Source organism: Larus michahellis, chromosome Z (genome assembly GCF_964199755.1).
Source record: "Larus michahellis chromosome Z, bLarMic1.1, whole genome shotgun sequence".
NCBI classification, from domain to species: Eukaryota; Metazoa; Chordata; class Aves; order Charadriiformes; family Laridae; genus Larus; species Larus michahellis.
In genome coordinates, this window is record NC_133930.1 from 11,005,131 (window position 1) to 11,031,343 (window position 26,213).

A 26,213-nucleotide genomic window follows, 5' to 3' on the forward strand; every position below is an offset into this window, starting at 1 on the left:
TAATTTTTGGAGGGGCCTCTAAGGACTATCTCACCAGATAGATGGAGAGGAGGGATTTTGAAGGTTGGTCCCTTCACAGGACAGAGGAGGAGGAAAGGCTTTGGGGGCAAGGGAGGTTCCAGGCTCCTGCCTGCCTGGGAGTGGCATTGCCTTCTCATCCCAGTTATCGCCACCCCAGAGAGAAGCCAGCACCCTTTCTCAGCTCAGACAGCGGACTCTGTTCCAGCTGATGGTTTGATGGAGCCGGAGTGGCTCAGCCGGGATGCGCCAGCCCCCTTCATGCAAGGGAGCCTGTGCTTGGCTCCAGCATCTTTGATCTCCCCTGCCGTGAATGCTCTCCCTCCCTCGCTGCCTCTTGCTGTCACCTTCCCTGGTTCACTTCTTGTTCCCTCTCTTTCGTGCCTCCATTGGCACGAATGGAGCTGTGCCACACGAGTTTTTGTCTCTGGTGCAGGCGATGGGAACAGCACAGCCAGGAAGGAGCTGATGTTTAGACTCAGACAAGACGCAACGTAAGGCGTAGTGCAGCTGGAAAGGCACGGGCAGATGGAGAGGGGCATCAAGAATATGTGGCTCTTCATCTTCATTACAAGGCTCACGTCTGTGGTCTTGTTTCTATGCTGTTTGCCGGCAAGGGAGGGATGGTCAGAGACCAGACATGTGCGGGCAGGGTTTTGTTTGCAGGCAGCAAGGGTTATTTCTGCAGGGTGGTGAGGCAGAGAAAAGCAAAGGGGGATTTCTTAAGGGAAGCAAGCATGGGAGGAGGGGGACATGGGAGGGGGATGAGATGGAAGATCCAAAATGGACAAAAGGGGATGCTCTCCTTGATGCATCACTGGGAAACACCTTGCAAATGCAGGCTGTCTGTTCGCCCTGGGTGCTCTGGAGAAAGAAGAAGTGAAGGGGGGATGTTTGAGAGCACAAGAGGGGGTGTGGTTGGTGCTGGTATAACTGCAGAGGCAGGGGATTTGTCTTGGCTGGTGAGATGGATGGCGGTATGGGGCCACCTTGTTCAGAGATGGAAGAGGTAAAGCACGAGATGGTGGAACTGTGGGTCTGAGAAGATGGCTGAGGTGTGGAAGAAGGTGGAGACCTTTCTAGCATGGAGTGAAGGATGTGGAAAGGTCAAACAAGGGCTGTTGGGCTGGCACCAGCGCTGCCTCCTCCCCAAAGCAGCAGCTTGTCTTTGGCCTGGCAGAGAGGAGGGTCTGGCGGGTAACTTGGGCTCATCTCTGAGATGGCAGGAGGAGCTCTGAAAGAAGTAAACCCGTCCACCAAAGAAGAGAGAAGACCTCAGAACTATTTTTTCTGAGCTATCCAAATGCAGTGACCACATGAAACCCTCCTTTTTCATCTCATTGTTTATTTTTCACAGGGGGCTTTTATTTATACCCCCTTAACATCCGTGCTGTTAAAGCATCCTTATTAGGATGCTGCCCTTCACCAAGGAACTCTGCTCTCGAAAAAAAAGCATTAATGATTCAACAAATAGCTGAGAATTGGGATTGATCCTAACCTCCCATAAATGGGAGTACCTTCCCCCATTAATCAGCCTTGGTTTTCACTTACAGGATGATGGCCTCAGTGCTACACTTCTTCAGGACTAAAAGCACGTTAAATATTTATCACAGCTGAGTATTCACTTCCCCCGCTATTGCCAACTAAGATCCACTGCTTAAGCCTGCGTCGGCTTGACAGGTTGTGTAGTGAGGTGGCATGCCATTAGGAAACCTCTTGTGCCAATGTGCTCCACTCATTTGCTGCACTAAGCATGGAGAGATGGTGGTATCTCTCATCTTGAAGCATGGTCAGCATGGGACTGTATTATAAAGTCTCTATGCCAGCATTTGCACTAGTAAATTAAACATTGCCTGGGTTTGCTCTTTAGCAGAGGCTGTGGAGCATCCAAGCTCCCCCACGTCTCCTTTAACCTCCAAAATAGCATTATTGCATCCAAACCACTCCATGAGGGCAGCCCCTGGTCTGTCCTGAGGCTTTGCCCCATGCCAGGGCCTGCATTAGCAGTTCAACGGGCGGCTGTTCCTGTTGCAGCACCTGGAAACGTTTCCCAGCTTGCGGCCGTGCGCACGGCTCCCATGTCATCCTCCCGTGATGAAAGGATGCCGGCAGTGCTCTGCGTTTCCCTGGCATGCTGGGAGAGAGCTTTTATTGCCTTGCGAGGCTTGAAACGTCGGCAGGGTGTTTAGTGGTCCAGTTGGCCTAAACATATGCAAGTACGTCCTTGGTAATTGTGCCAGGTGTGCCATAGCATTCCAGCGAATGTCTGTTTCAGCAGCGTCTCTGACAGCTGCCTCTCCTTTTTGCTCGCTGGGCTTGTGCCGGCATTTCTCGAAAGGTGGCTCTGACTTGGAGAGTTGCTGATAAACTTCAGAGGCTGGGAAACACATGGGCTGCTCCACACCGGTGCCCTGGGGTGCTGCTGTGAGCGTGCCCTGAGCCCTTCCGAGCCACGATGCTCCTGCCCCATTTTATCTGCCGAGGAAAACCTCCCCGCGATGCAGGAGGGAGTTTTCTTCGGCAGTGGGCTCAGGGCAGACTCCGCTTGGCCAACTCCAGCAGCTGAGATTGAGCTGTTGTTGCTGGGTTAGTACTTATTTTTTTATATATATTTAACTTGTTGGCATCATCGTGATGCATCTCCCCATCTTCGCGCCCCCCCACCACCCCCAGTTTGAGTTACTGATGTGCGCAGCCTTGTTATAGCCGTTTACACGTACAGGCGCACAATGTGTTTCATTATCTGTGTATCAAACTTGTTTTGCTGCTGTCACGCACCAGAAAAGTTAAACACGTCTGATCAAAGGCATGTAAACACAGCTTCAAAACAAATGCCCTCGAGTCCTGCCAAAAGCACAGAGCTGTCTCCGAGCAAACCCCATCTCATATTCCCCCGCCTGCGCCTCCCGCTCCTTCTCCGAGCGGGTGTGCAATGCCGCCTGATCTCAAAGAGCCTCCCAGGCTGCCGTTCGCAGCAGGGAAGAGTTGCCCATCCAGCCAAGCAAACCTCAGTGGGGTTTTGCCCTGAGCGAGGCATCCGGGGAGGAGGAGAGCAGAGCCTCGGTCGCGGGGCAGGAGGGAAAAACTTGTAGCATCTTTGCCACGTGTGAGATGGCAAACCCCAATAGCAGTGTTCTGCAGCCCCGGTGGATCAAGGGAGAGGAAAGCGTGGTACGAGTTGGCTGCAAATAAAGGTGCTGAGTGTGTTTTTTACAGGTGTTCCCTTGATGGGAAGCTGCAAGACCAAGGGTGCATTCCCAAGGCTGACAGTGCCTGCCTTCCCAGAGCATCCTTCTGGGGTTGGGGCTCAGCTGGAAGCGGAGGCAGCTAGCTGCATCCTTTAACTTCCTCTCATCGTAAGTGGGGTGAGAGGAGCTGGGTGGAAGGACTGGGAATGGTCCTAGACCAGGAACTGCTACTGCTCTGCCCGGTGTCCAGCCCTGGGTGGGCAGGGAAGGGTGAGGTGAGACACACACTCCTGGTACAGGGGCCCTGGAGTCGCTTGTTCTCCCAGGATGGGAGATGATCTTAGTATCTACAGTTACGACAAGTCAGGTTTTCATCTTATTCCAGACTCTGTGAGGGCTAGATGTGCATCTTAAGCGGGAATGGAAATCTTTGGGCTTTTGCAGCCTCCGAAGGCAGGTGTTTTCAGAAAACACTAGCTCCTTTGAAATCTGCCAAAAACCTATTCACTGCTTGGCGATGTGCATGACCAGCGAATAGTTCGGGAATTCATGAGCCTGTGAACTGACCCAGACTCTGCAAATGAGTTGCCCAAGGTCTTTGCCAAATGGCTTTGAATAATGGACATGTCAGAACGAGACGGGGTTGCAAATGGCAGGTTATTAGTGCCCGCCGCCGGTGCCAACTGATGCTGCACGTGCGTGCAAGCGAGCCGCACTGCTGCGTGCAGGGCTCATCCCATCCCATGAGCGAGCAGCAGGTAAGATGAGGCAATGGGCCTCCTTCAAAGCACCTAATTGTGCTAATGGGGGAGATAAAAATGCAATCATCCCCCCATGTTGCTGCTGGACAGTCCCAGGCAGGCTGCGAAATGCCCTCCAGGCAGCGGGGACGTGGTCAGAGGTTAACAATGGTGTCAACCTTCATAAATCATCCCTAATGAGACTTGGGAAAATGTTGCGTTGGAGCCTCTGATGCATGACTGTGCTGAGTTGTCTTTCCTTTACTTTGGGCTTTTTTCCTCATTTGGTTTTTAGGGTTATCTGGGTGAAACCTTTGTGAGGCTGAAGGTTCTGGAACCTTTCCTACCGCTCTAGGTGACAAGGGGTCCTGGGCTCTACCCAGCCCCTGTTCCTGGCAAGGCCTGGCTGATGTGCTGCAGACTAAATAAATTTCCCCCCAGTTTTTTTTGGCCCGAAGAAAGTAGTTTGTGCATCCCTAGAGTGACAGAAATCATAGGCTGGAGAGTATTGCCTGGGTCCTGGTGTGGAGGAGCAGCATGCTGTGTGCTCGCTGATGCTGGGGTGGGGATGGCTCTGGTTTTTAGGACCCAAGTCACAAAGCCTGGCTGAGCCAGTGATGCCTGTGGGCAGCATCCTGTCCAGTCACTGGACAGCCAAAGGGCTGCTGGGACCTTCTCTCGAGGTGTTCTCCCAGACCTTCTTGCCAGCATGGGGATCGTATTATGGGGATGCCATCAAGTCCAAATGCTTTGCCGGGGAGAAACCCATCCAGGAAATGGAACCCTAAATAAGAATCTTGCAAGGTGGGAAGAAGAAGCAGAAAGGGGGTTATTGAGGTCCCCACCAAAGGCCACCTCTGGGGCTGGTGGTGGTGGGCTCCTCTAGGCCGTGTGTGGTCCCTGCGAAAGCTGCCAGCCACCGACCGGGACACTGGGAGGAGTAGAGCAGGGTACAGTGAATATTCCCTCTGACTTATTATTTATAAAGTACTGTCACAGCCCTGGAAGTGTTGGGACTCTCAGAAAAGCTGTAGGAATGTACTAATTAAAGAACACAATGGGAATGTAAATTGGGAAAGCTCCCCAGGGGGAAGCAGCCCTGGGGGGAGCTAATTTGCCAGTCCCCACTCCTCCCCTGCAAGCTGGCTGAGACACTGGAGCAATTAAGGAGGAATTTGAGTGTTAAATATAATCTGGAATTGTGTTTTTGGCTTTTTTTGTAATTGGTTTATTTTTCTCTTGGGTAACTGTGTTTCTAATTCTGTAATTGGGACTTTAACCCTCTGCTCTGCTACAATAAGGGCTGGTTTTGGGGTGGGGGGTTTTTTGGTGCTCGTTTGGTGTTGAAAACAGATTCAGGTGACACTGTCAGCACTGTGGTGGCACATCACCTCTTTGAAGTGGTAAATCTGGATGTAGTGGTCCCACAGATGGCACTGTGGGATCTTTGCAGCCCAGGACAAATTTGGGAGGCTCCTGGAGGATTGCTTTGGGGGCTGCTACAGCTCCAAACTGGTGCGATGAAGGAGATATGGCACTTGGGTAGGGCTAACCACAGCTGATCTGGTAACGGACAATCCTTGGCCTTGGAATAAAATATCAGTTGTCAGAGTCACGTCCTTATACCCATCCGAAGAGTCTGGCTTTTTTGGTTGGTCTTTTTGCCCTCCCATTTCTCTTCCGCATGGTCTGGCTTACTCTTTTGTGCTGTTTTGACTCATCTTGCCCTGCTCAGGAAATAGGTGTGTTTGGTATCACTCAAACTGTGGCCAGTAGGGCAGACCCAGGGCAGTGGCTCTGACGTTTTGTCTTTTTCTGTAAACTTCTTTTATACCGTCCAGGGCAAGAAGACAAAAGAGGAGACTCCATCAGGGGTGCGAGGTGAAGTAAAGACATGCTGAAGCTATGGTGGTCAGCGAGGGATGACCATCAGCTCATGTGCTGCTTGGTGTTGGGTTTGTGGGTCAAGTGTGTCCCTGTGGTTGGGTTTGCAGTTCAGCACAGGGTTTGTGTTCTTGGGTTTGGGGTTTTTTGGTTTCCATCATCTTGAGCGGACCCTTTAGTGCACTTTTTGTTGGAAGGTGGGCTCAAAGCTTGTAGAAAGCCTTTGAGAAGAGAAGGCGGTGTGATTGCAGCTGGGGTTTTGTGTGATGGCTTGGTTGCTGGATCATTTTAAGATGGTGCTCCAAGTGGCATGCAGGAGCCAGCATGTTGCAGGGTCTTCCTCCCTCTCTCGCTTTTATTTTTCTGATTAACTTGATTATTTATTCTGTTTTTTAAAACTGGCATTAGTTGCCTGAGATTCTCAGCCATTGCTAGCTCCTGTTGGCAGAGGTTTGAGGGCTTTCTAAGTTGAGACATAGGAAAATATGATAGATGTACTCATGTGATATGAGCACCCTCAGAGCAGTCGGATTTTGTGTGGATGTGGGGGCTGACTTGCTCTGAATAAACGAGTGCTTTGTCATGCAACAGCACCCCTGATCCTAACCCTGAAAAGCCTGAATTCGGCCTAAACTGTTGCACAGCATGACATCTCTCTCCCCTCCCAGGGATATTGGGGAGGAAAGTCCCCGTCTGCCCAGCCCACTGCTGCCACCATCCCGAGGGTCAAGCCCTGACATCCAGTGACCTCGTTGCTGCGGCTGCTCTGTGCTGTCCCGGCAGCTCTTCATCTCCTCTCCCCATCTGGATCCAATAGCTGCATGTAGTGAAAAGTCACACCGAGCCCGGGAGTTGGGACAGAGCCCCTTCCCGGCATCGGCTGAGGCTGGGGCTGGGCGAGCTGCTCCCCATTCGGGGCGGGACTACCACCACGGTCCACATCTGCTACCATGGTCCACACCTCCCACTGGGGAGAAATGGGCCCCAGGGTTTCATTGGTGTCAGGAGATTCCCCACCACGATCCGGAGCACTCCCAGCAGTTTCCCTCTAAGCCCGCCTGTATTTATTGCCATTTGTTCTGGTTTATTTTTCCAAAAATAAAAGTTGGTTGAAGTAGCACAAAAGCTTGGGAGGAAAAAGGCTGAGGGAGCCTGGGGAAACAAAGATTTAGAGATTGTGCTGGATCCCCCTCCTCCTCATCCCCATCTCCAAAAATTACATGGAATTGTGGCATTAAAAACCCTTCCATCTTTACTTATTGTAGGGACTACAGATTCCGTCTGTTGCCCGCAGTACATAGTCTGGGGAGGCAAAATAAGAGAAAACAGGTATTTTCCCTAGGACGGAAAATGTTCTGTGGGGAGGGCAGAGCTGGGAGTGCTTTCCCCCTTCCTGGGCACTGCACCTCCGGAGCTAGTCTGGGAAGCTGCCGTGGAGCCTGGAGCATGGCCTGGGCATCCTGAATCACTGTCCGGTCCTTTCAGCCTGCGCCAGGGATGGTCTTTTGGGGACCAGGCCGAGACCCACCAACACTTGGGGTCATGTCCAAGCTTTCACATGGCATTTTCCTGTACAACCTCCATCCAGCTCACCCCCGGGCATCCAATTCCCCCTGGATCTGGCACAGATCATTCTCCCTTCCTCCCTCTCTCACCATCTGAAGTTAGTTTCCTCTAGATGACAGGGGTCAGGAGTACTCAGGTGCTGACGGATCACCATGTGCTTTCCTGGATCAGGGCCTCGCATTCCTCCTGCCCTTCCAACTGGATTTGGGATCCCTCCTGGGCTGCAGCGTTGGGGGGATGCTGCGGTGGTGGATGAGACCTGAGCAGTGCAGCGAGCCCTCTCGCCTGCAGTCGCTGCTGTGGCTTTTTCCTGGCAGAAAAACTAGCATCAATTGCAAGGGTAAATTAAAACCAAGGAGCAAACACTATCTACTGGGCTGGGTCGGGCTGATGGTGGTTATCAGTGCTCGGTCCTAACCCGAGCCAGGCTGTCAGACGACAGCTTCCTGCTGGGAAACAGCCCTCGGCTTTGCTTGTCCCGTTTTTGGGCAAGGAAAAGGCTTCCTGGAGGCAGGGGTAGGAGGGTCTGCGATCTCTGCCGGGGGTCAAGGTAAGTCACCTTCTCGGCAGGCTTGTTTGCACAGCTGCGGGTGGCCGTGCCCGCTCCAAGAACTCCACATTCTTCCTCGCGCCAAATATCCGGGACAGGCATCCCTCCGCGCTCAGCGCGCTTTCATTTCCGTCGGCGAGCTTGGGAAGTGCACGAGAGTGAGCCTGGTGGCTTTGCCGTCGCTCACCAGCAGTGCATCCCAGCGCCGGGGCTGCATCCCAGCAGGGCTGCATCCCGTCGGGGCTGGCTTTCCTGGCTGATGGCAGCCTGATGCCAACTGCTGCCCCGCACTATGCGAGGCCACCAACAGCCCCGTGCCTGTGGGAAAGCTTTGGAGTCCACATGCTGTTGCTCCCCTCCCACTTGCACGCTCCGGAGTGGATTGCCGGAGGCCGGGCTGGCGGAGCGGGAGGCTCTCGGCCACCCCCGGGCGCTGACAGCCTCCGCTGTCACCCGGCGTGTTGTTTTCTTTCTCGCCAGCCCTCCCGCCGGCCAACAAGCCCTTCGCTGCGTGCGCGGTGCCTCCGAGACACTGACAACCTGCTGACATCCCTGGGTTGTGGGTTTTGAGTTGTTTTTTTTTTTATTTGCTCGGCTGCCTCCATCACCCCAAAACCCCAGCACCAAGCCCAGCTCCCTGCTAGCGGGCTTGGTGTGAGATTTTCGTGGCTGCTCCCTGTTTTTCCTTGCTTTGCAGAGAGCTTTAACGCTGTCCCTGTTTGTCCTGAGACTCTGCAAAGTGGCAAGCCTCGTGCAGACTGCGCGCCGGGGCGGCTGCCCGTGCTGGCCCTGGGATTTACTATAGGCAGTTTATTTTCCCAAGGAAGTTAGTTTCCAAGATAGCATCTGTTTTTTATGAGGTCTGATCAAATAAGGTGGTATGTGTATAAGCGGGGGGGGGGGGGAGTGGTGTTGTTGTTTTACGTTTGTACATGTATTTTTAAAGTTTTATAAATAGCGGAGTAATGAGTTGCTTGCTCCTTCCAAAACGGCATCTCTTATGACCGTGGTTTTGCTGAAATTATTACTGAATCCAGAAAGCAAGTTATTTCTCTGAAACGAGAAAAGGGCGGTATAGGTACTCAAACTTTGCAACATACACATATTAGCAGTAGGTGCTGTTGTTTTCAACGCGGTGCAGAACGATTCTTTAAGTGCCTCATCCACAGCACGAGAAGCAGTCAGCCGCAGAAGTTATGGGCGAAAACGAGATACTTTAGCCCGCAACTTGCTGTCCCACTGAAGCTCTTCAACAAATAGTAGGAGAGACATAATGCACTCTAGGGGGCTTGGACTCAGTTTGCAAATGATTTGCCTGGAATAAAAAAGGTTAGAGGTTTGAATTTTCTTTTGTGGGCAGAGCTGGAGAGAGAAGCTATGTGTGAGTTTCCAAAGGGACTCTGGGCTTTCGTCGGTGCACAGTGAGTCCTGCGTGGAAAAAGGGCTAGATGGAAACTTGCTATGGAGCTGCTTCTGCTTGAGTTTGCTTCTTTTAAAGCTTCAGTTGAAACAAAGGAAAACAGAAACGAAAGCACAGCTCTCGGGTGTTAGCTTTTGGGGGAATTTCTTGTAATAAACTTGGAGAGGAAAGGAAGGATGGCTGGAAAATATAGTAGAGGTAAAAGATGGGACTCTGCTATCTGCAGCCCTTTCATTAATGGGTGATTAATAAGTGATGTGCTAATGGTGTGTGGGGACCTGGTTACTTGTGGCTTCCCATCTGGGTAGTTTTAAAAGTATCTACATAGCGATCTTGTCTCATTTATATTTTAATGCTATCATCTCACCTCTTCCTTTTCCCTTTTCTCCTCCATGTGCACCCCCTTCACTCTTCCTAGGTTGGCTGCACCAGATCAGGTGGGCATCATCCCATGGCACGGGGTTGTCTCCTCCATGGGATGCCTGACCGGCAGAGTCCAGACAGGGAGACCACCAACGTGCTCATCTTCTCCAGGTCCCACCGGTCCTTCAGCCAACCAGGCAACTCCCAGCGATAAAACCATCCCAGTGAGACCTGCCCTCCTGTTGCAGCTTCCCCTTTCCCCCTGCCTTTACAGAGCCACGTCCGCTTGTCTGGATGCGAGCCCTTAATCCTCTCTCCCGCGGTGACCCCCGCGGAGCCCACCCTGCCGACAGAGATAACACCGTGCCGCAGCCCCGCCTCGGTACATCCCCAGCTCTGGGATTTGTTTTTCATTTCCTCTTGCTCTCCCCTCTCCCCCCGCTGAGAGACGTGAGGGTTTGGCAGCAGATCCTGTCGCCCCGTTTGCTTTCCTGCAGAGAATCGTTTCTTCGGGGCGTTGTGTTAGCGGTGACGGGGTCTGAGCCGAAGCCACTGAGTGTCCTCTCAGAGAAGACATGAAAAGCCAGCCTGTGCTGTGTGACCTAGCCCCCTGCCCCCTTGTGACTCCCATGTGGACCGCCACAAGCTTCCCCAGCTCCTTCCTTCTCTGCACTTTAGTTTTTCTTGAAAATTTTTAACCTGTTCGTAGAAACTCGTACACAAAGGGGAGACAAAACGTCACCCCTGTGAGACAGATTGGCAACATAGCTGGTATTTCCACTACTTGAGAGCAAGCTGGCATCAGCTGGAACAAGGATTTTCTTTGCAATAGCAGAAAAGCATTGCCTAGACGCAAAAAAAAAAACCAAACCCAAACCAAACAAATCCCACCTTTTTTCTGAGATACAGGGTAACCAGCTGTTTTAGCATCCGTCCCGGCATCATTGCAGTCATTTCCCGTTTTGTACCAGCCATCCCACAGGCATCTCTGAAACATCGCCCGCGTTCTGAGAATATGACACTGTGTTCAGGCACTGGCTTTTATGAAGATTGGAGCCGCCGGTCATGAGCGGCTGATATTTCCCACGATGAGTTTCTCCCCTTTCTGCTTCAGGAACTGCCGGGAAGCAGTTCATGTGGAGGGGGAGGATTTTGGGGACAAGAAGCTTGTTGTGTGTGCGCCTGCATGCGTTAAGGGAGGTGGGAGAGGTAAAGCCTTTTGGTAGCTCAGTCAGTAAAGGGCCTAAGAAAACACAGCCCTGAGCTTTGATTGAAAGCCTGGGTGCTGCTTTACCAAGAAAAATGCTACTTGCTGTTGTTTGCACTGCTGCGAGTTATTTACCCAGTGCCTCCTGCCAGCAAGTGTTTACATGGATCGGGAGCAGCTTGCCCAGCATTTTCGGCAGCAGGAACCTGCCTTGCGTTGCTGTTTCTGGCTGCCAGCGAGGCGCCCAGCCCTGCCTCCCGAGGGCGAGGGCGCCGGGATGAAGGCACTGGGCTCCCTGCGGCTTTGGGGTGGGGGGGGCGCAGCTGATGTGCTGGTGGCTCCTGCTTTGGCTTTTTCTGTGGGCACAGCGCTCTTCCCCCAAACCTTCGCAAAAACCTTTCTGGGGCTTAGTGCAAGCAGGAGGAAAGCATGTCCTTCTTTTTGTCCTTTTGCTCTCTCCCTCCACCTTTGCTTGCTCAGCTGCGGTCCTGCTGTCTGCAGAGGACAACTCCAGCGCTATGAATGAACAGCACCGGGGTGAGGACTGTCTTTCTGCACCCAATCTGCCGAATGTGCGTTCATGTCTGAGTTCAAAGCCATCTTTCCGTCAGCGCTTCCTAAGCCGTGCTGCTCCCATGCACATTTCCTACCTTTAGCTGAAGTATTTCTGGAAAACAGATGCAAACTTTTTCATGGGAAATTATTGCGAGGTATTTGCTCGGTTCTGGGCGCGCATTGCAGAGGAGCAAGCGGTGCCTCGCCATGACCCAGGAGTCTCTGCTCCATCGTCTGCCCACAAGCAACCACGGAGCAGATAAGAGATAGCTGCCTCATGTTGCACACTTGTTTTTTTTTTTTTCCCCAGCCTCTCATTTGGGATGAGGTGAGCATAAGCAGGGATTAGTTTGTTAAGCTGTGACAGTTCATTAAACTTCTTGGACTTTTTCTCTGCGTTTCCTCTCCAGACGCTGCTGATGGCTGAGCTGGGGTGTGTGTGTGTGCTGTGGGATAAGACAGGCAGTGGACATTTTCATTATTTTAGTTTCCAAGCGCCCTTGACTATTTGCAAAGTCTGACGAGTACCTACAATAACCGTTGCATTTCAGATACTTCTATTTTGAAAAGCTTATAGAAGTGAAGTTCATTTTTCTTGGCTATTTTTTGCCTTGAAGCGAGCCTCTTTTTTGTATAGAAACTGATGGCTGAGGCTTAGATGTGTAAAACTTGGTGAAATTAATGGGAGCCGTGCCCCGAATCTCCTGCATGGCTTTTAAATCCTCTGACTTCTAAACAAGGATTCTAGTTTGCAGCTGGCTTTCAAGTCCACTAGAGGAAAACCCAGAAGCTTGAAGGTAAAATGAGAGGGATGCTCACAGGGAAAGGGAAGAGAGTGGCGCCCTTGTTCCTCGGTTAATGCCTTGTTGCATTAATTGCTGTGCAAATAGTGGGGTCGGAGCTTGTGGGCACCCTCAGGTGAAGAGTGTCAGGACACGGCAGGGCTATGCCGCTTGGTATTACCATCACACCAGTACCTTTTGGCTTTGAAGCCTGTGTAACCCTGTTTTTTGGGCTTTGCGAGGAGACTTCAGCTTGCAGGGTTCACTTGGGCTCTTGCAAAGGGTTTGGGTGCCCCGTTGGGTAAGTTGTGCGTGGGAATGTGCTCCCGGTTGTGTTTTTCCCAATGTGAAAAAGTCATCGTTGAGGGGAAATTATTTGCATGCAAGGCTGTGCCACCCCAGGGCGGGTTTCACCCCGCACGGAGCACAGAAGGGGCAGCTGAAGGGAAGATGTGTGAGCATCTCTGTGTAGCCACAGAAATCTCATTTGATCCTCAGTGGTGGGAAAGGAAACGGAGCAATAACCCAGGACAGTTTAATAGAGTTTGGGTGAAATACGGTTGTTTTTGTAAGCTGGTCTCTGTGCAGTGAGGGCTCTTTAGCCCGTTTGTTGTACTTGGCTCTGCTCTGGATGTTGGCACCAGCTGCTCTGCAGGTGCACGTGCCTTTGGCAGGAAGGAGCTGGGATTTGGGGATTCGCCTTGGTTGCTGGGGGCGGGGGGGAAGAGGAAAAAAAGCAATGAGAGATGATGTTTGTGTCTTGAAAGTGAGGAAGACACATTGAGGAGGGGGAAGGACACAACCCGGGGTTCAGTCCCATCTCAGAGAGGCGATGGAGGGCAGGGTCCTCTCCTGCTGTCCCCTTCTCCGAAAGGGGGGGAGAAGTCCCCGGGACAAAGCAGGAGCGGATCCTACAGGCTCTGGGGATGCAGAGCCCAGAGGGGACCAGCTCCTGTGAGCAACAGTTTGCCCCAGAGCTGAGAGCAGCTGAGACAGGGAGCAAAAGCAAGTATTGCCTGTAATTCCTAATTCCAGAATTAGGAAAACTGGAGTGGAGACATTTCCAGAGCTGAGCCCATGCAGAGAGAAGAGGTTTTTAGAGGTGCTTGCCCTGCACCTCTCCATCGTTTTCACTGCCACTTTTGCTCTCTCCTTCCTGTCTTGTGCTATGGCAGTGGGTCCTGGGAACCAGCACCCCGACGGGGCAGAGCCCAAACCCCAGGTGCCCCCGAGGAGGCCGCGATGCCGAGCGGTCCCAGCTGCTTCAACCTCCCAGCTGGTGGTGGGGCAGCTTTCCCGGGACAGCTGGTCCCTGTGGCCTTCAGGTGCGGTTTGTGGAGGCCATCAGTGCTCTGAGTACCCCTGTGCTTCCCCACCCGTGCCCAGTTTTGGAGCACAGGGACTGGTGGGAGAGGACCAGGAGTCCCCGCAGCCCCTGGGCAAGGGCTGTTTGGTCCAGCAGGCAGAGGAAGGGAAGAAGCTGATGTTTTCCCTAGTGAAACCCTGCAGTCGAGCCAGAAGCAGCAGACCTCCATGCGCTGGCATGGGCCCAAGGCGTCTTTGCTTCCTGCCACCCTTTCAAATTAAGCAAACGATTCATTTTATTTCTTTAATTTTCCAAATGGAAGTGAATTGGCCGCGCTGGCAGGTGCCTGATTGACATTCCAGAGAGGACGGAAGCCGGGGGATGGGGGGGCTTGCCACTCCACATCTGCCACCGCCCTCCCGGCAGCACCGGCGGGGACCCAGCCCTGCCACTTGGGGCACAGGGGACACTTTGTCCTCCTAGGAACAAGTGAGAGATGCCCAGGTTTCATGCCACGGGTAAAACGATTACAATGCTGAGCCCCTGCAAGGTCCTTTTGGGGCGGAGGAGCGAGCCGTGGCACCCCTGCTGCCCCCTATTAACTCCTGGCGTTCGGTGTTTTATGAGTGTGGCTTTTCCTCTTGCTTTTATTATGCTTTGCAGAGCCTTTCTCATGCATCTGCTTAGTCCCCTGCTTGCCTCAAGGGGACACTATCAGTAAATGGCACCGCCTTCACCGGTGAGGAGGACCAAGTCCTCCTTTGCAAGGACGTTTTTGGGGTGGGATGCTTTCGCAGGGGACACATGGGGGTGGCCACGCACCCTGCCCAGCCCGTCACCACCACTGTGCACCCTTTCTGCGGGGCCAGGCACCCATCTGGGTGGGTGCGTCTGCACCTCTAAACCCTGCCGGCTCTGCTCACGGGTGCCTGGCCCTCTGCAGAGCCGGCTGCAGCTCCCCTCGCAGGGAAACAAGTGCTGGGAGGTGGCGAGGGGAAGATTATCCCTGCTACGTGGCAGTGATTATCAAATCTATATATGCTGCATCGGTGAAACGAACGGCAGCCAGTGGCTCGCTGCCGGAGTGCGTGGCGTGTAATTAAGTCTAGCTCCCCAATCTCTGTTAAATCTCAAAGATCCCTTCCTAATCTCTGGCACCGCTGTCTCGTGGCTTTTTCCCCCTGCTGCTGTTTTTTCTCAGTGCTGTCTTTCCCCTCAGCTGCCTTCCCCTCTCTCCTGGTGAGAGGCAGTGGGATAGAAATCCTTCCCCTGAGCTGGGCTGGGGTGCTGGAAATGCAAAACCTCAGGGTTTTCAGGCACCATCGGCTGTCCTGGAGCTGAATCCCACTCCCCGGTGCTCCTGCATGCCCAGGTTTTTTTTTTTTTACCTTCCCTCCATCTCTCCTTGGCTTCTCCATGGGGTCCCTGGGAGGCTGCGGGGGACACAGCAGCCCTGGCTGAGCTTGCAAGCCTCTGAGACGCTCCACTGGGGAGTGAGAGAAGCGTGGTTGTGTCATGGTGATGACCCCAGCCTGGGTATTAAAAACAGCAGCTTAATTGGCCCTTTGAGGCGGGAAAGAGCAATTCTCGTACTTGCCTCACCTGCTCTCGGGAAAGAAAGTCCCCCTCGGTCACAAACACGCCGTGTCTCTGGGATTCGTGCTTCTGTTCCTCTGCTTGGCAAAGACGTCACCAACACCCAGGCTGTTTGCGGCAATGGGGAAACTGAGGCATGGTGTGCTAATGCGATTCCTTTGGGGATGCTCAGCCTGGGTCCCAGGCCAGTGGGACTCCCAGCAGGGCAGGGACGGGCTGTGGGATGGGGGAGCCCATGGCATCCCTGTTCCAACTACTTGGGGTGATGGGATGCTATCAGCTGCACCATGCCACTCCGTCCCAGCAGCCAGGGATCAGCTCTGCAAGGGTTACAAGCCCAAAAAACTAAGTCTCCACCCTCCCCAGTGCTCTGCCTGTGGAGGGCACCAACCTCAGGTTTTTGTGCAAAACCATCAGCAGTTTGGAAGAAGATGGGCAAAACAAGAGCTGTCTGCGAGCGGTGTGGCAGCCGGAGGGATGCAGATAAAAGCTCTGCTGTCTACCACCGAGATAAATTTCATCTCTGGCTAATTCAGGGGTAAAAAAGAAACTCGGCAGCTGGGTTTTGTAATCTTGCGCGGGCGAGTTTTTCTGGGAGATGCTGGAGCTGGCTCATTTTTACGTGGGCATTAGGGATGTGACAGCTTAATTGCGGAGAGTTCTCCAGAGGGGGAGCGGTAATCAATAGGTGTTGGGTAAGGCACTCGTTTTAAGATAAAGTCTATTTGTTAAATTATAATCATTTGTCTCCTTGCAGCCTCAAAAGCAGTTAATTGCGAGCAGCTTGGAAGGGCAGTGTGGTCTGCCCCAGCCTGAAGCCCAAACATCGGCCGTACCCTTCAGATGCCCGGGATAGAGATGACGGTGGTGCTGCCGGCTAGCGGTGCCGCCGCCGCAATTCAGGCGGGAGGGACCCGAGCTCACGGGGGGAAGCTGAAGGTTACGAATTCAAGCCTTTAAGCGTGTCCTGTAATCCCTTTTCTGGCTCGGAGGAGCGGCAGCCTCTTCAGTTACCAGGGCATGGAGGGCTGCGGGGTGTGCGTTTCCCAAAGGCCAGCCCCAGGCTGCAGGGAGGGCGGCCAAAATACTCGGCTTATTTGGGCACCATGAGGACTCGCCTTACAAGGCTGGAGAGCAGTTCGTTAAACAAAAAAAAACAACCCACAACCCACTCCCGGACCAGAGGCTGAGTTTTGCACGCTGGGGTGCAGGGGAAGCCTCTGTGGGCTCCCCAGGGCCACCTCTCCTGGAGCTGATGCTGTGAAGGCTTTGCTCCGGGGCCTTGGGTTGAAATGGCCTGACCTTAGGAGAGCGTTGCAAACAGGAGAAGCTTCAAGGGGATGCAGTTGCTGCTGGATAGGTTTGGGGAGGGGGGTTCGGTGCTGCGTGGTTGGATGGGTGATTTCCCCTGGCTTGATGTGTGCTCGTGGCAATGCCCAACTCCACAGCTCTTTGGGCAACTTTGGTAGGGAACGGATCCAGCTGGCCAACCGGCACACCGATGTCCAAAGCTGCCATAGGAGGATAGGACAGCTGGGGGTGACAGGGACCTTCCTCAGGAGCTGTGTCCACCAGCCCTGTACAAGCTCCCCCTGAAATATCTGTGTATTTTTGCAGGAGGTAGGAAGGGCAGGGACAGTGCCACGTGTTTTCTACTCAACACTTTGCTTAGGGCATCCTTTGTTTTTCTGTTTGTTCTCTCTGCCTTCTCTGGCCCTCCCTTCGCTCCCCAGCTGGGTGACCAGAACCTGCTGCCACCCAGTGAGACCTGCCAGATTCTGTGCATCCCCTTGAGCTGTGAGACCTGCCCAGGCTGCCTCCCTCCCTGCCCGGCTTTGCCCTACCCATCTCCTCATGGACGCATTCACACGTCCATCCTTGGCAATGATACCTGAAAGCAGCACGGGGCTGGGGAAAACAGCATCAAGATAAGGAAATTAGGCAGGAGAGGCTCTTTATGGAGCAAGTGGTCGGATATTCTCCCTGTCTGCCTCTTGTGATAACTGCTGCATTGAGATTGGATGGACAGTGTTTGGAGCATCCTCCGGAGCTCTTGGGAAGGAAGACGTGGAGCTGGTTTAGTGCTTTGCCATGGGTCCATGCTGCAATGGTCCACTTGGGGGGCAGGAGCACAAGGTCCCTGGATTCCTCTCCCTCTCTGAAACGGGCCTTATGGAAGAAAGCCCATGGCCAGTCCATCCTGTGGCTCATCCTTTCAGCACTGCAGGAGGTGAGGGCCTTATGGCTGTGAGACAGGGAAGCAGTGGCCACGCAGGGAGACCTTGCAGAAGGGTCAGGTTGCATTTCTCCTGCTATGAGGAGGGAGAGGCAGGGAGTCCTAACACATGCAACCACACCAGCATCCCATCCTCAGCACCCTGGCGATGTCTGGGAAGCTCTCCAGCAGTACACAAGGAGGATGGGAGAAGAGCTGCTCAAAGCTCCTTTTAGTTGATGGGGAGTGAGGGTCTCCTCTCTGCAGGGAGCTGAAGGTAGTTTTCTTTGTAAACCAACTAGCTAGGAAGCTAGGTCACACAGGGCTTTCAGCCTTTTGCACAGGCTGCACCATGCTCCCCTGTCTGCCTTCATCTTTCATGTACCCGCACAAGTGTTGGCCCTTGGATGTGGTGCATGAAGGATAACCATTAAAGTCTGCCCCCGGCCACAGCTGGGCTTTGGGGGCTGGTGCTGCAGGCGGCAGGATCAGGCCTTCCCTGATGGTCTACATAACCAACAGTGGTCCTGGAGAGGAGGGTTCAGCCACCATTCCCCATCCTGGGAGCAGCACCGAGCCCTGCTTCAGGGCAGGCAGCACCGACACAGCCAAGCGTGGAGCAGGGTGGGCAGGGGATGCATGCTGGGGTCCCGGCTGTTGGCAGGCAGGTCCATTCAGGACAGCCAGGAAAGCCCTTTGTGTGTGTGGAGGATGCGGCGTGCACCAGGCTTTGTGTGTGTGCCGGTGCAAGTGGACACGCATGTTCATCCATGCACACGGTCGGAGGGATGGGGAGGATGCCCACACCTTGCACCCCCAGGGTGAGGAGGGGGGTTGTCCCCACTCACAGCCCCCTCGGAGGGGACGGAGGCACACACGTGACGGTTTCCGTGCCGTCCGCGTTGATCTCATGTGCTGAGATTCTCGCAGGCACCCAAAGGAGCCATCGAGCTGCGCGCCGATTGCTGCACGCTGCCAAAATCCTCCGGAATCTGCTCCCCTGCGTCGCCCCTTCCCAGGTCAGCATCGGGCTTCGCGGCAGCAGGTGCTGAAACCCGTCCCTCCTCCTCACGACCTGCCTCCCTTGCTTTTCCAGCACATTTTCTGGAGGTCAGTCATCCCCTCCCCGCCACTGGATTGCTTTCCTGCCCCTTCCCACCTGCTCTGTCCACGCCGGCAGCTTTTTTGGAGCTGGAAAGCAGCTATAGGGCATAGCGGGGGGTGTCGGGAGGGGGAACATGAATCCGAAGGAGAAATCAATCCTATCCCGGCTGGGGCTTGAAATCTTGGAAACACCGTGCTCCGATCCAGCGGCTCTCGAAGAACCAGGGCCGAACATGGCACTTAGCTATTTCTGGCCCCTGGCGGCTATTCCTGGCCCCGACCCCAAGGTCGGTCCTTTTTTCCTCGCCTCCTTCCCCGCGCGCTCGGGTAAGCTTGGTGCGGTGCTCCGCGAGCTATAAATAACGGCAGCCGTGGGCGGCCTCCGGGAAGGGCACCGAGGGGAGAGTTATCCCTGGCTCCGCCAGCAGCCAGGATCCCCTGCCCCAGCCCAGCTGAGGGCGATGGGCGTCCACCTCCCCCCCGAGGGCAGTGGGATGCTGCGGAGACATCCTTGTGCTTTTTCCACAGGGTTTTGATAGTCCCAGAGCCCCGCTCTTCCCTGCAAGCAGCTGGTGGGGCTTTCAGGCTGAGCGATTGCTCAGGGATGAGTTTATTTTTTTTAAAATCCCTTGCGAGCTGCTCAAGCTGGACTTGCTGCCCTGCAAAGGCGCCTGGGTTGGGATATCTTTTTTTTTTTTTTCTTTCTCCTTCCAGATCTTTTTTTTCCTCTGGGGAGGGTTGAGCAACCCGATGGATGTGGCAGAGGGACCGTGCAGGGGGAGGCAGCTCCCCTGGAGCCCGCATCCAGCCGCAGCCTGAAGTTTCCTGAGCGCTTTTCTCCTCCTCGCTCGTCCTCCTTTTCTCCTCCAGGCCCTCGCTTTCTCCCCACTGTCTTTCCCCCATTCTCATGCCCTTGCCTTCCCTCTCCCTCAGTTCCCCTCCGTGCTTTTCATCCCTCTGTCTTTCTCTCCATCACTCCCACGCCCTCCCCTCCCTACTCCCACTATTTTTGCCCTCCTCCTGCCCCATCCCCTTTCTCTGTCTCCTCGATGCTCCCACCCACCCTCCGGCCCCTCTCTGCAGCAGGGTACCGTTTCGCTCTGCAAACACCAGCTGCCTTGTTTTTCTTGCCGTGCAGCAAATGCTTCCGCAGCTCTGTGGAGATCGCCAAGAGCCGCCGCCGAACAAAAGGAGCTTTTAATTTTAGCAGCGGGATGGAGAGCGAGGGCGCTGCAGGTCTGAGGGGTTGGGGCTCAGGTGACCCCCCTGCCTCCATCCATCCGGCCGCCTTGCCCACCTGAGCACCGGCCCCCCATCCCCGTTGGGAGAGCGGAGGGGGAAGCCCGGTGCTCTGAGCGGCACTTTGGGTTTATTTGGCAACACACACACACACTCCCGTCTCTCCTGCTGCAAAACCGGTGTAATTGGAGCAGGAAATTAAACATTTGAAGCGTTAACGTGATAATCTGCTGGTTTAGGCTTTGGAGGGGGCAGGGAGCTGGGAGCTGAGCACGCTGCCGCTGCCCGGCGTGCCCGGGGGGAGAGGGGATACGGCACCAGGGGGTGTCCCCAGCACCTCCCGCCCTCTTGTTCCAGCCAGGGAAACCACAGGGAGGGCTCTCCTTCAGCTTGCTCTGGCCTCAGGTGGTCTTTAGTCTCTTGGTGAGGATGGTTGTGTTTTTCCTTTGGTCCACATAGCCATGCCTTGTTGCCCATGGTGGTGGGACCAGTGCTGGTGTATGGCTGCACCCATCACATGTGATGAGCTTCTCAGTGCTTTGCCGAAGCTGCTGGGGGATGAACCAGCCTGAGACTTGAGCACGTCCCACATCCCCAAGGCCAAAGTTTAGGAGCACTGAGATAGGAGAAGAAAAAAACAAAAGAAACAAAGTTGTAAGCTTTCACAGATGTAACAAGGTCCTGTGAAACCATCCCTCATGTCCCTGGGGCAATAAACCCTGGGTGAAAAACACAGTGAAGGAGGTTCGAGCTGGGTGCCAGGAGAACTGATTCTCATGGGAAGGGTGGGTGGATGTCCAAACTGACTGCCAGGCAAATAGGTTTGGGTCTCCATCCCTAGAGGCATTGAAGAGCAGAGCAGACCCCCATGGGGATGGCTGTGCCCAAGGTGGTCCTGAGCATGGTGGAGGGTGTGATGCCCCGGCTGGGTTTGGGCAGCAGGCACGCAATGGAGAACGGGCTTCCCGATGCCTTCCCCGAGCTCCTCAGTGGTCTATAAAGATGGCTGGCATGAACATATTATGTTTTTTTAATTCCTTTTTTATGTCAGGCTTGGATTGTCTAATAGACGCTTGCATTGTAATTTTTTACTTTAATAGGAATCATTTGTAGAGAGATCTGCTGAGCTCAGCATCCCGGCTGGAGCTTTTGCATTATCGAGAGTTGCTGTCTTTGCAGATGGATGAGTTTCAAGGATTTCTAAATACACAGGCCTATCTGTCTAAACAAAAGTTCAAATGCTGTGCAGTTCACTGGTTCAGACCAAATGTCAAAGAGGCAGTACTGGGCTGTCCCCACTAAACAAACCTCTCCCATTTTCTTTTGCACTTTCCACAAAATCCTGCACGAATTTGGAGTGATCACCGAGCCCTCTTCTATTTACGGGGTGAAAAACCAGTGTGGTGCACAGCTGTGGGGTTTTTTTTCCTTTGCTTGGGGTTACAAGGGTGTTGGAGGGAGAAACAGTGCCGTAATTGCTATAAAACCCTTTCCTTTCCAAAAAGCCTTTCAGGGAGGAGACTCGTGACCTTCCCTGAGAAGCATCAGTCTCCACTGGCCTGATGCACTGGCAGACTTGATGCCTTTTCCTGAGGATCTTTGATGAAGGCGAAGGTTGTCCGACATGCCCTCTTCTCCCGGAGAAGGACCAGACATACGCTCTGTCACTCCAACTGGATGCTTGTCTCACTTTTTCCTAAATAATACCCAAAACCAGGATCTCTGGAGCCATCGGCCACAGAAGCAGGGCAAGCTCATGGTACATCTCGTGGGTTTTAATGTGCTGCACCCTCTGAAAAAAAATGCAGTTGTTTGCAGACAGGGATATCACCAGGAGATGCCTTGGGGTAGAGTTTTAACTCCTGGCCTGACCCGATGCCTTTCTCCCTTTGCTGCAGCTCCAAGGGCAGGGGAAGGGGACTGTGCTTTTATGCCTGGGATAAAAATGCCCCCAGTGATATTTGTAGCTGAACGGTGAGATGATATCTTGGCAGGAGCTCATATGCATAGCTCTTCATGTCAGCATGGACATATTTGAAGCCTCCAAGGCTAGATACCACCTCCTATGGGCACGGCTGGGCGCATCCTCCACCGCTTCTCCTCCTGGTTCAGGTCGACAGCAAGCTGGTGGAGGGAGAGGTATCAACTGGAGGTATCTCCGGGTGTCAACCCTGCACAGGAAGGCTTTGTAGGATGGAGATAGCAGCCTGGCGTGGGAGACAGGAGACCTTTTTCCCTGACACCTGCATATGGTGCGACTTCGGCACGGCCTCTCGCGTCCGGTGTTTTTTGTGTGTTTTCCGAGGCGTTTTGTCTTTGCTCCTTGGCCGGTGCTGGGAGGACTGGATTGGAAAGGAAAGGGATTTTCATACTTCATCTTTTTCTCGCCGGGGCCTGAAACGTGAGCGCCTCCGAGGCGTTGCCGAATGAGGTGGTAATGTGTTCATCAGCTGGGAAATCACCAGACCTTGGAAAAATGGGGAGGGGAGAGATGGGGAGACATGCACGGATTTGTGTCCACCTGCCCGCCCCTGGGCAGCCGTGGTTTTAAGATGCAGCTGGTGGATGCAGGGAGCGTGGTTTTGAGGAGCATGCCAATGGTGTCGAGGAAGGTAGGGGCTCTGCCTCAATTTGCCCACCCTGGGCAGTGTCTGCCCTTGGGAGCCATACAGACACCGCATTCATAGTGATGTGCTGGAAGCAGTGCTCCTCAGCAAGGGTTGAGGGAGACATGCAAAGAGAGAGAACCCAAGCCAATAAATACCTAAAATACCAATAAGAGGAGGTGCAGGAGAGATCCTGCCTGCTGCAGGGCATGGGTTGACCCTTGGCTCTGCCCAGCTGGGAGCAACCTCCTGCACGGAACAGGTCATGTTTTCCTGGATGGATGTAGGTTTTGTCGATAAGACCTTATGATGACCTTTACTGTGGGGGTGGTGAGACACAGGAACAGGTTGCCCAGGGAAGTTGTGGATGCCCCATCCCTGGAGGTGTTCAAGGCCAGGCTGGATGGGGCTTTGAGCAGCCTGGTCTAGTGGGAGGTGTCCCTGCCCATGGCAGGGGGTTGGAACTAGATGACCTTCCAACCTCAACCATTCTGTGATTCTGTGTGTGATTCTGTGGTGGCCTTTCTTTCTCTTGACCTTGGTGTTCTTTTTCCCGGTGTGGCCCTTCCTTCACCCACCACCTGCCAGTGCCACCATGCACCTATGGATCTTCTTAGAAATCAAAGCATTTAATCTGTGCTCTTAACTTTCCCTCGTCATGGGTCTGCGGGATGCTTGGAGGTGGCACAGCCCAGGAGCTGGCTGTGCACATATGTGCGTAAATAAAGCAGCTTCAAGTCTCCTTTTTGGCTTTGTGGACTCTTCTTCTGCCCTTCTCATATTCAAGGAGCCTTTGCCGTCTGCCTTTTCTTGCCCCCTGCACCTCCTTCCTCTCCCTGTTTATCCACCTCCTTTGTAAATTGAAGTCTCAGGTTTTTTAGTCTCGCACTCCGCTCTTTCTCTACCTCTCATCACTTTTATTACCCATCTCTGAACAGAAACCCTTTTCCTCTGTCTTTTTTTATGCAGCACATCCAGGATTGATCGGAGCATTCCAGGTCAGGGCATATGGTTGATTTACACCCTCACGTAACTTTATAATCCCGGGTCTTTTATACATCACCTGACATTTTGCTTGCCATTTTAGCCGTGGCCACAGAACGAAGGCTGACATCACTTTGCTGGCTGTTTTCAGCTAATTTAGACTGCAGCAATATGTGTGATTAGTTCAAAATCTCCCTTGCAGCGTGCGGTGCCTTGCATTTATCACCATTCTGGGCTTCCTCACTGCCTGGCGCTGCTGTTGGCTTTGGAGGTCTCCCTTATCCATCACACTCTTGATTAGCCTAAATAATATTGTCATCTGTCCGTTTTTCCCCCTCGTTGCTCTGCCCCCTTCAAAGCATTAATAAACAGATTATAGCGTGCTAAGCCTCGTCCACAACACCCAGGCGCAGGGAGCTGGCAACGCCACGATCGGTCCAAGCTGCTTCGGCTGCTTAATAAATTAAGGTCTGAGACACGAAGAAGGTAATAGCGAAAGGAGGCAGAGAAAATACCATTGGTTTTATTACAAATCAAGGTGTTTCTATCTTCTGACATGCCTATGACCCTGCCCCATTCACTTTGTGGATGGTTAACACCAGTCTGCGTAACCAAATATGCTCTTAGCGTTAATACTTTGAAATGCAACCATTGTGCATTTAAATGGCAAGGGCCTTTTAAGGGAAATACTTAGGACTTTGGTTCCATGGGAATAACATAGTTTTATATGAGAAAAGTGTAGGGTATTATTGATGTGTGATATAGTAAAATTATGTATGTGGACATATGCTTACAGTTAGATCAATAGGTCTTATTAATGTGTAAAGATATAATTTTTATGTTTCTTTTTTTCCAAAGGGTTTTGTGGTTAGCTCATACTTTGGGCTTATTGATGAAAGAATAGAATTTATTTTGTAAAGTCAATGATTCAAATCAGGGCAATTTTTTTAATGGGCTGTAATTTTAAGCAGCGTAATAAATTTTCTTTGTCATTTACAGAAGTATTTCCCTCTGCGTTCGAGATGAATGTGGCAGTCTTCAGGTCAACAGCTCTGGTTTTCCCTAAGGTAAACTCTTGAGCTGCTGAGCTGGCCCCTTCGTGGTGGGAGCAGCTTGCAGCTAAAATGCCTTCGAAATTAGCATTATTTGGGAAAGGAAGCAAGGGAGGACTGATCACAGCCATGTTCACAATTTTCCTTGGTATTACCTGAACTGGCATAAGTATAATTCTTAAAAAGCATGGGAGACACAGCAGAAATAGCAAGCCTGTGCTCTGGTTTGTAGCCTCACGGCTTCTTGCAAGCAGATGCTGCTCTGGCGGTTGCCTCAGCATCAGGAGACCTGCGCTTCTCAAGGCCCCTTCCCTTCAGCCATCAGGACATTTTTTTTTTTTCACACAATATGCCCTGGCAGTGACTTCGGCTGGCTTTTGCTGCGTGAAAGCACTGCAAGAGTTGTGTCTTGTCTTTACTTTCACCAACTGGTTGGCGGTTGAGTTGGGCAGCCTGTGACTGCTGCGCTGGGTGGAGGAGCAGCCAGTTGCTCCCTCTTCGCTTCCCTGTGTTTTTTTGGTTTGATTTGCTCAATAAATTCACTACAGAGTAGTTGGGAACTGCCCTGCAGCTTGCCTGCTCCCGAAAATCTCTGCACAACCTGCTTTGGGATGCTGGCTGCGAATGGGAGAAAAGCACACCACCTTCAGGGGTGCTCCAGCTCCGGCTTTCCTCTTGGCTCAGGCAAGCCATGCTCTTCATAACCCCCAGCAGGAGCTGCGTGGAGACGGGAGATGTGATTGCTTGGTTTTATTTGTGTCTTTGCACCAGTGGGACCAAATTTCTGCTCTGACTCCAAATTCTGCTCGCATCCCCACTCCTGACTCCGTCCTCACCCCAGTGCTGTTGGGAATGTTTGTTCCTCCAAAACCTCCATTTCTCCTCTTAGAGGATGGTGGTAGGTCTCTCCTGCTCTTATTTTGCTCAGTAAATAGGATGAAAACAGATGAGGTCATTGATGTCTATACAGGCAGATTTGGCCTCCATTTTCTGTTTACTAGGACTGCATTAGTTATGAATAATGGCGCGTCAAACTACTCGCTCCAAGCAATTTATTCATGGGATTTGGCCCCGCTTGCTGTCTGAGAGCTGCCTGCCAACAGGATCTGATTTTTAAAATACACTTACAAACACGCAGCCGTTTGCCCGATCTGTTTGCAAACATATCTGGGCCTCTGGGTGCTGAGCAGATGCTCAGCCCTGGTGCCGGGCTCCAAAAATGACCTCCTGGGGTTTTGGTCCATGAAGAGGCAATGGTGATGTCCTTTGAAGCAATTAAAAGAGATGGAAGATGAGAAGTCATGGGAAGTTTTAAATAGTCTTCCTTCTCTTTTTGCCCCGGGGGACATCATTATGTGAAGCTGGAGGCACACACGCGGTCCCGAATCTTTAAGACAGGAATCCCTCCCCGACCCAGGAGAGACGGCAACAATTTCTAGCTCGTTTCTTGCCGTCTGGCAAATTTTACGTCTAATTTTTTGCTCTGTCATGTCCCTGCAGAATAACCATTGATTTATGTAGTGGCCGAGTCCAAAATAAATGCTTTTGCTGGATACCTGTATTCCCTCCAAGAAAGGGTCCTGCTCCCCAAACTTGGATAAAAAGGCCAAAACCAAAAAGAAACCATGACTTGCTGGGGTGTTGGTGGAGAAGGGAACACAATAGCCCACATGTGATGGGAGGCAACCACGGGTCATCTCTTCTTGCCCGCTGCCAGTACACTGTGCACCGCACACTGCTGTTTTCTGGGGTATTGCTCGTTTGATTGATTGCTTAATTTGCGCGCTTGTGCGATAGCGACTGTCACGCGATGGCTCTTTTGTCATGCTGGACTGAAG

The 26,213-nt window shown here is 52.8% G+C and overlaps 1 protein-coding gene across 7 annotated transcripts in view; it reads left to right on the forward strand.

The window, feature by feature from the left end:
- CNTFR (ciliary neurotrophic factor receptor) overlaps positions 1–26,213 on the forward strand; it is a 213,936-nt gene that overhangs the window by 66,134 nt on the left and 121,589 nt on the right. For 2 of the 7 annotated variants that reach the window (XM_074570607.1, XM_074570604.1), the window contains exons 1-2: positions 23,315–23,337; positions 24,323–24,390. The exons of 4 other annotated variants lie outside the window; for them this stretch is intronic. In XM_074570607.1, the coding sequence (XP_074426708.1) occupies positions 24,346–24,390 (45 nt within the window). In that variant the 5' untranslated portion in view covers positions 23,315–23,337; positions 24,323–24,345. Of the gene's footprint in view, positions 1–23,314; positions 23,338–24,322; positions 24,391–26,213 lie in introns of those variants that run through there. One more of the 7 variants, XM_074570606.1, reaches the window with a different exon arrangement.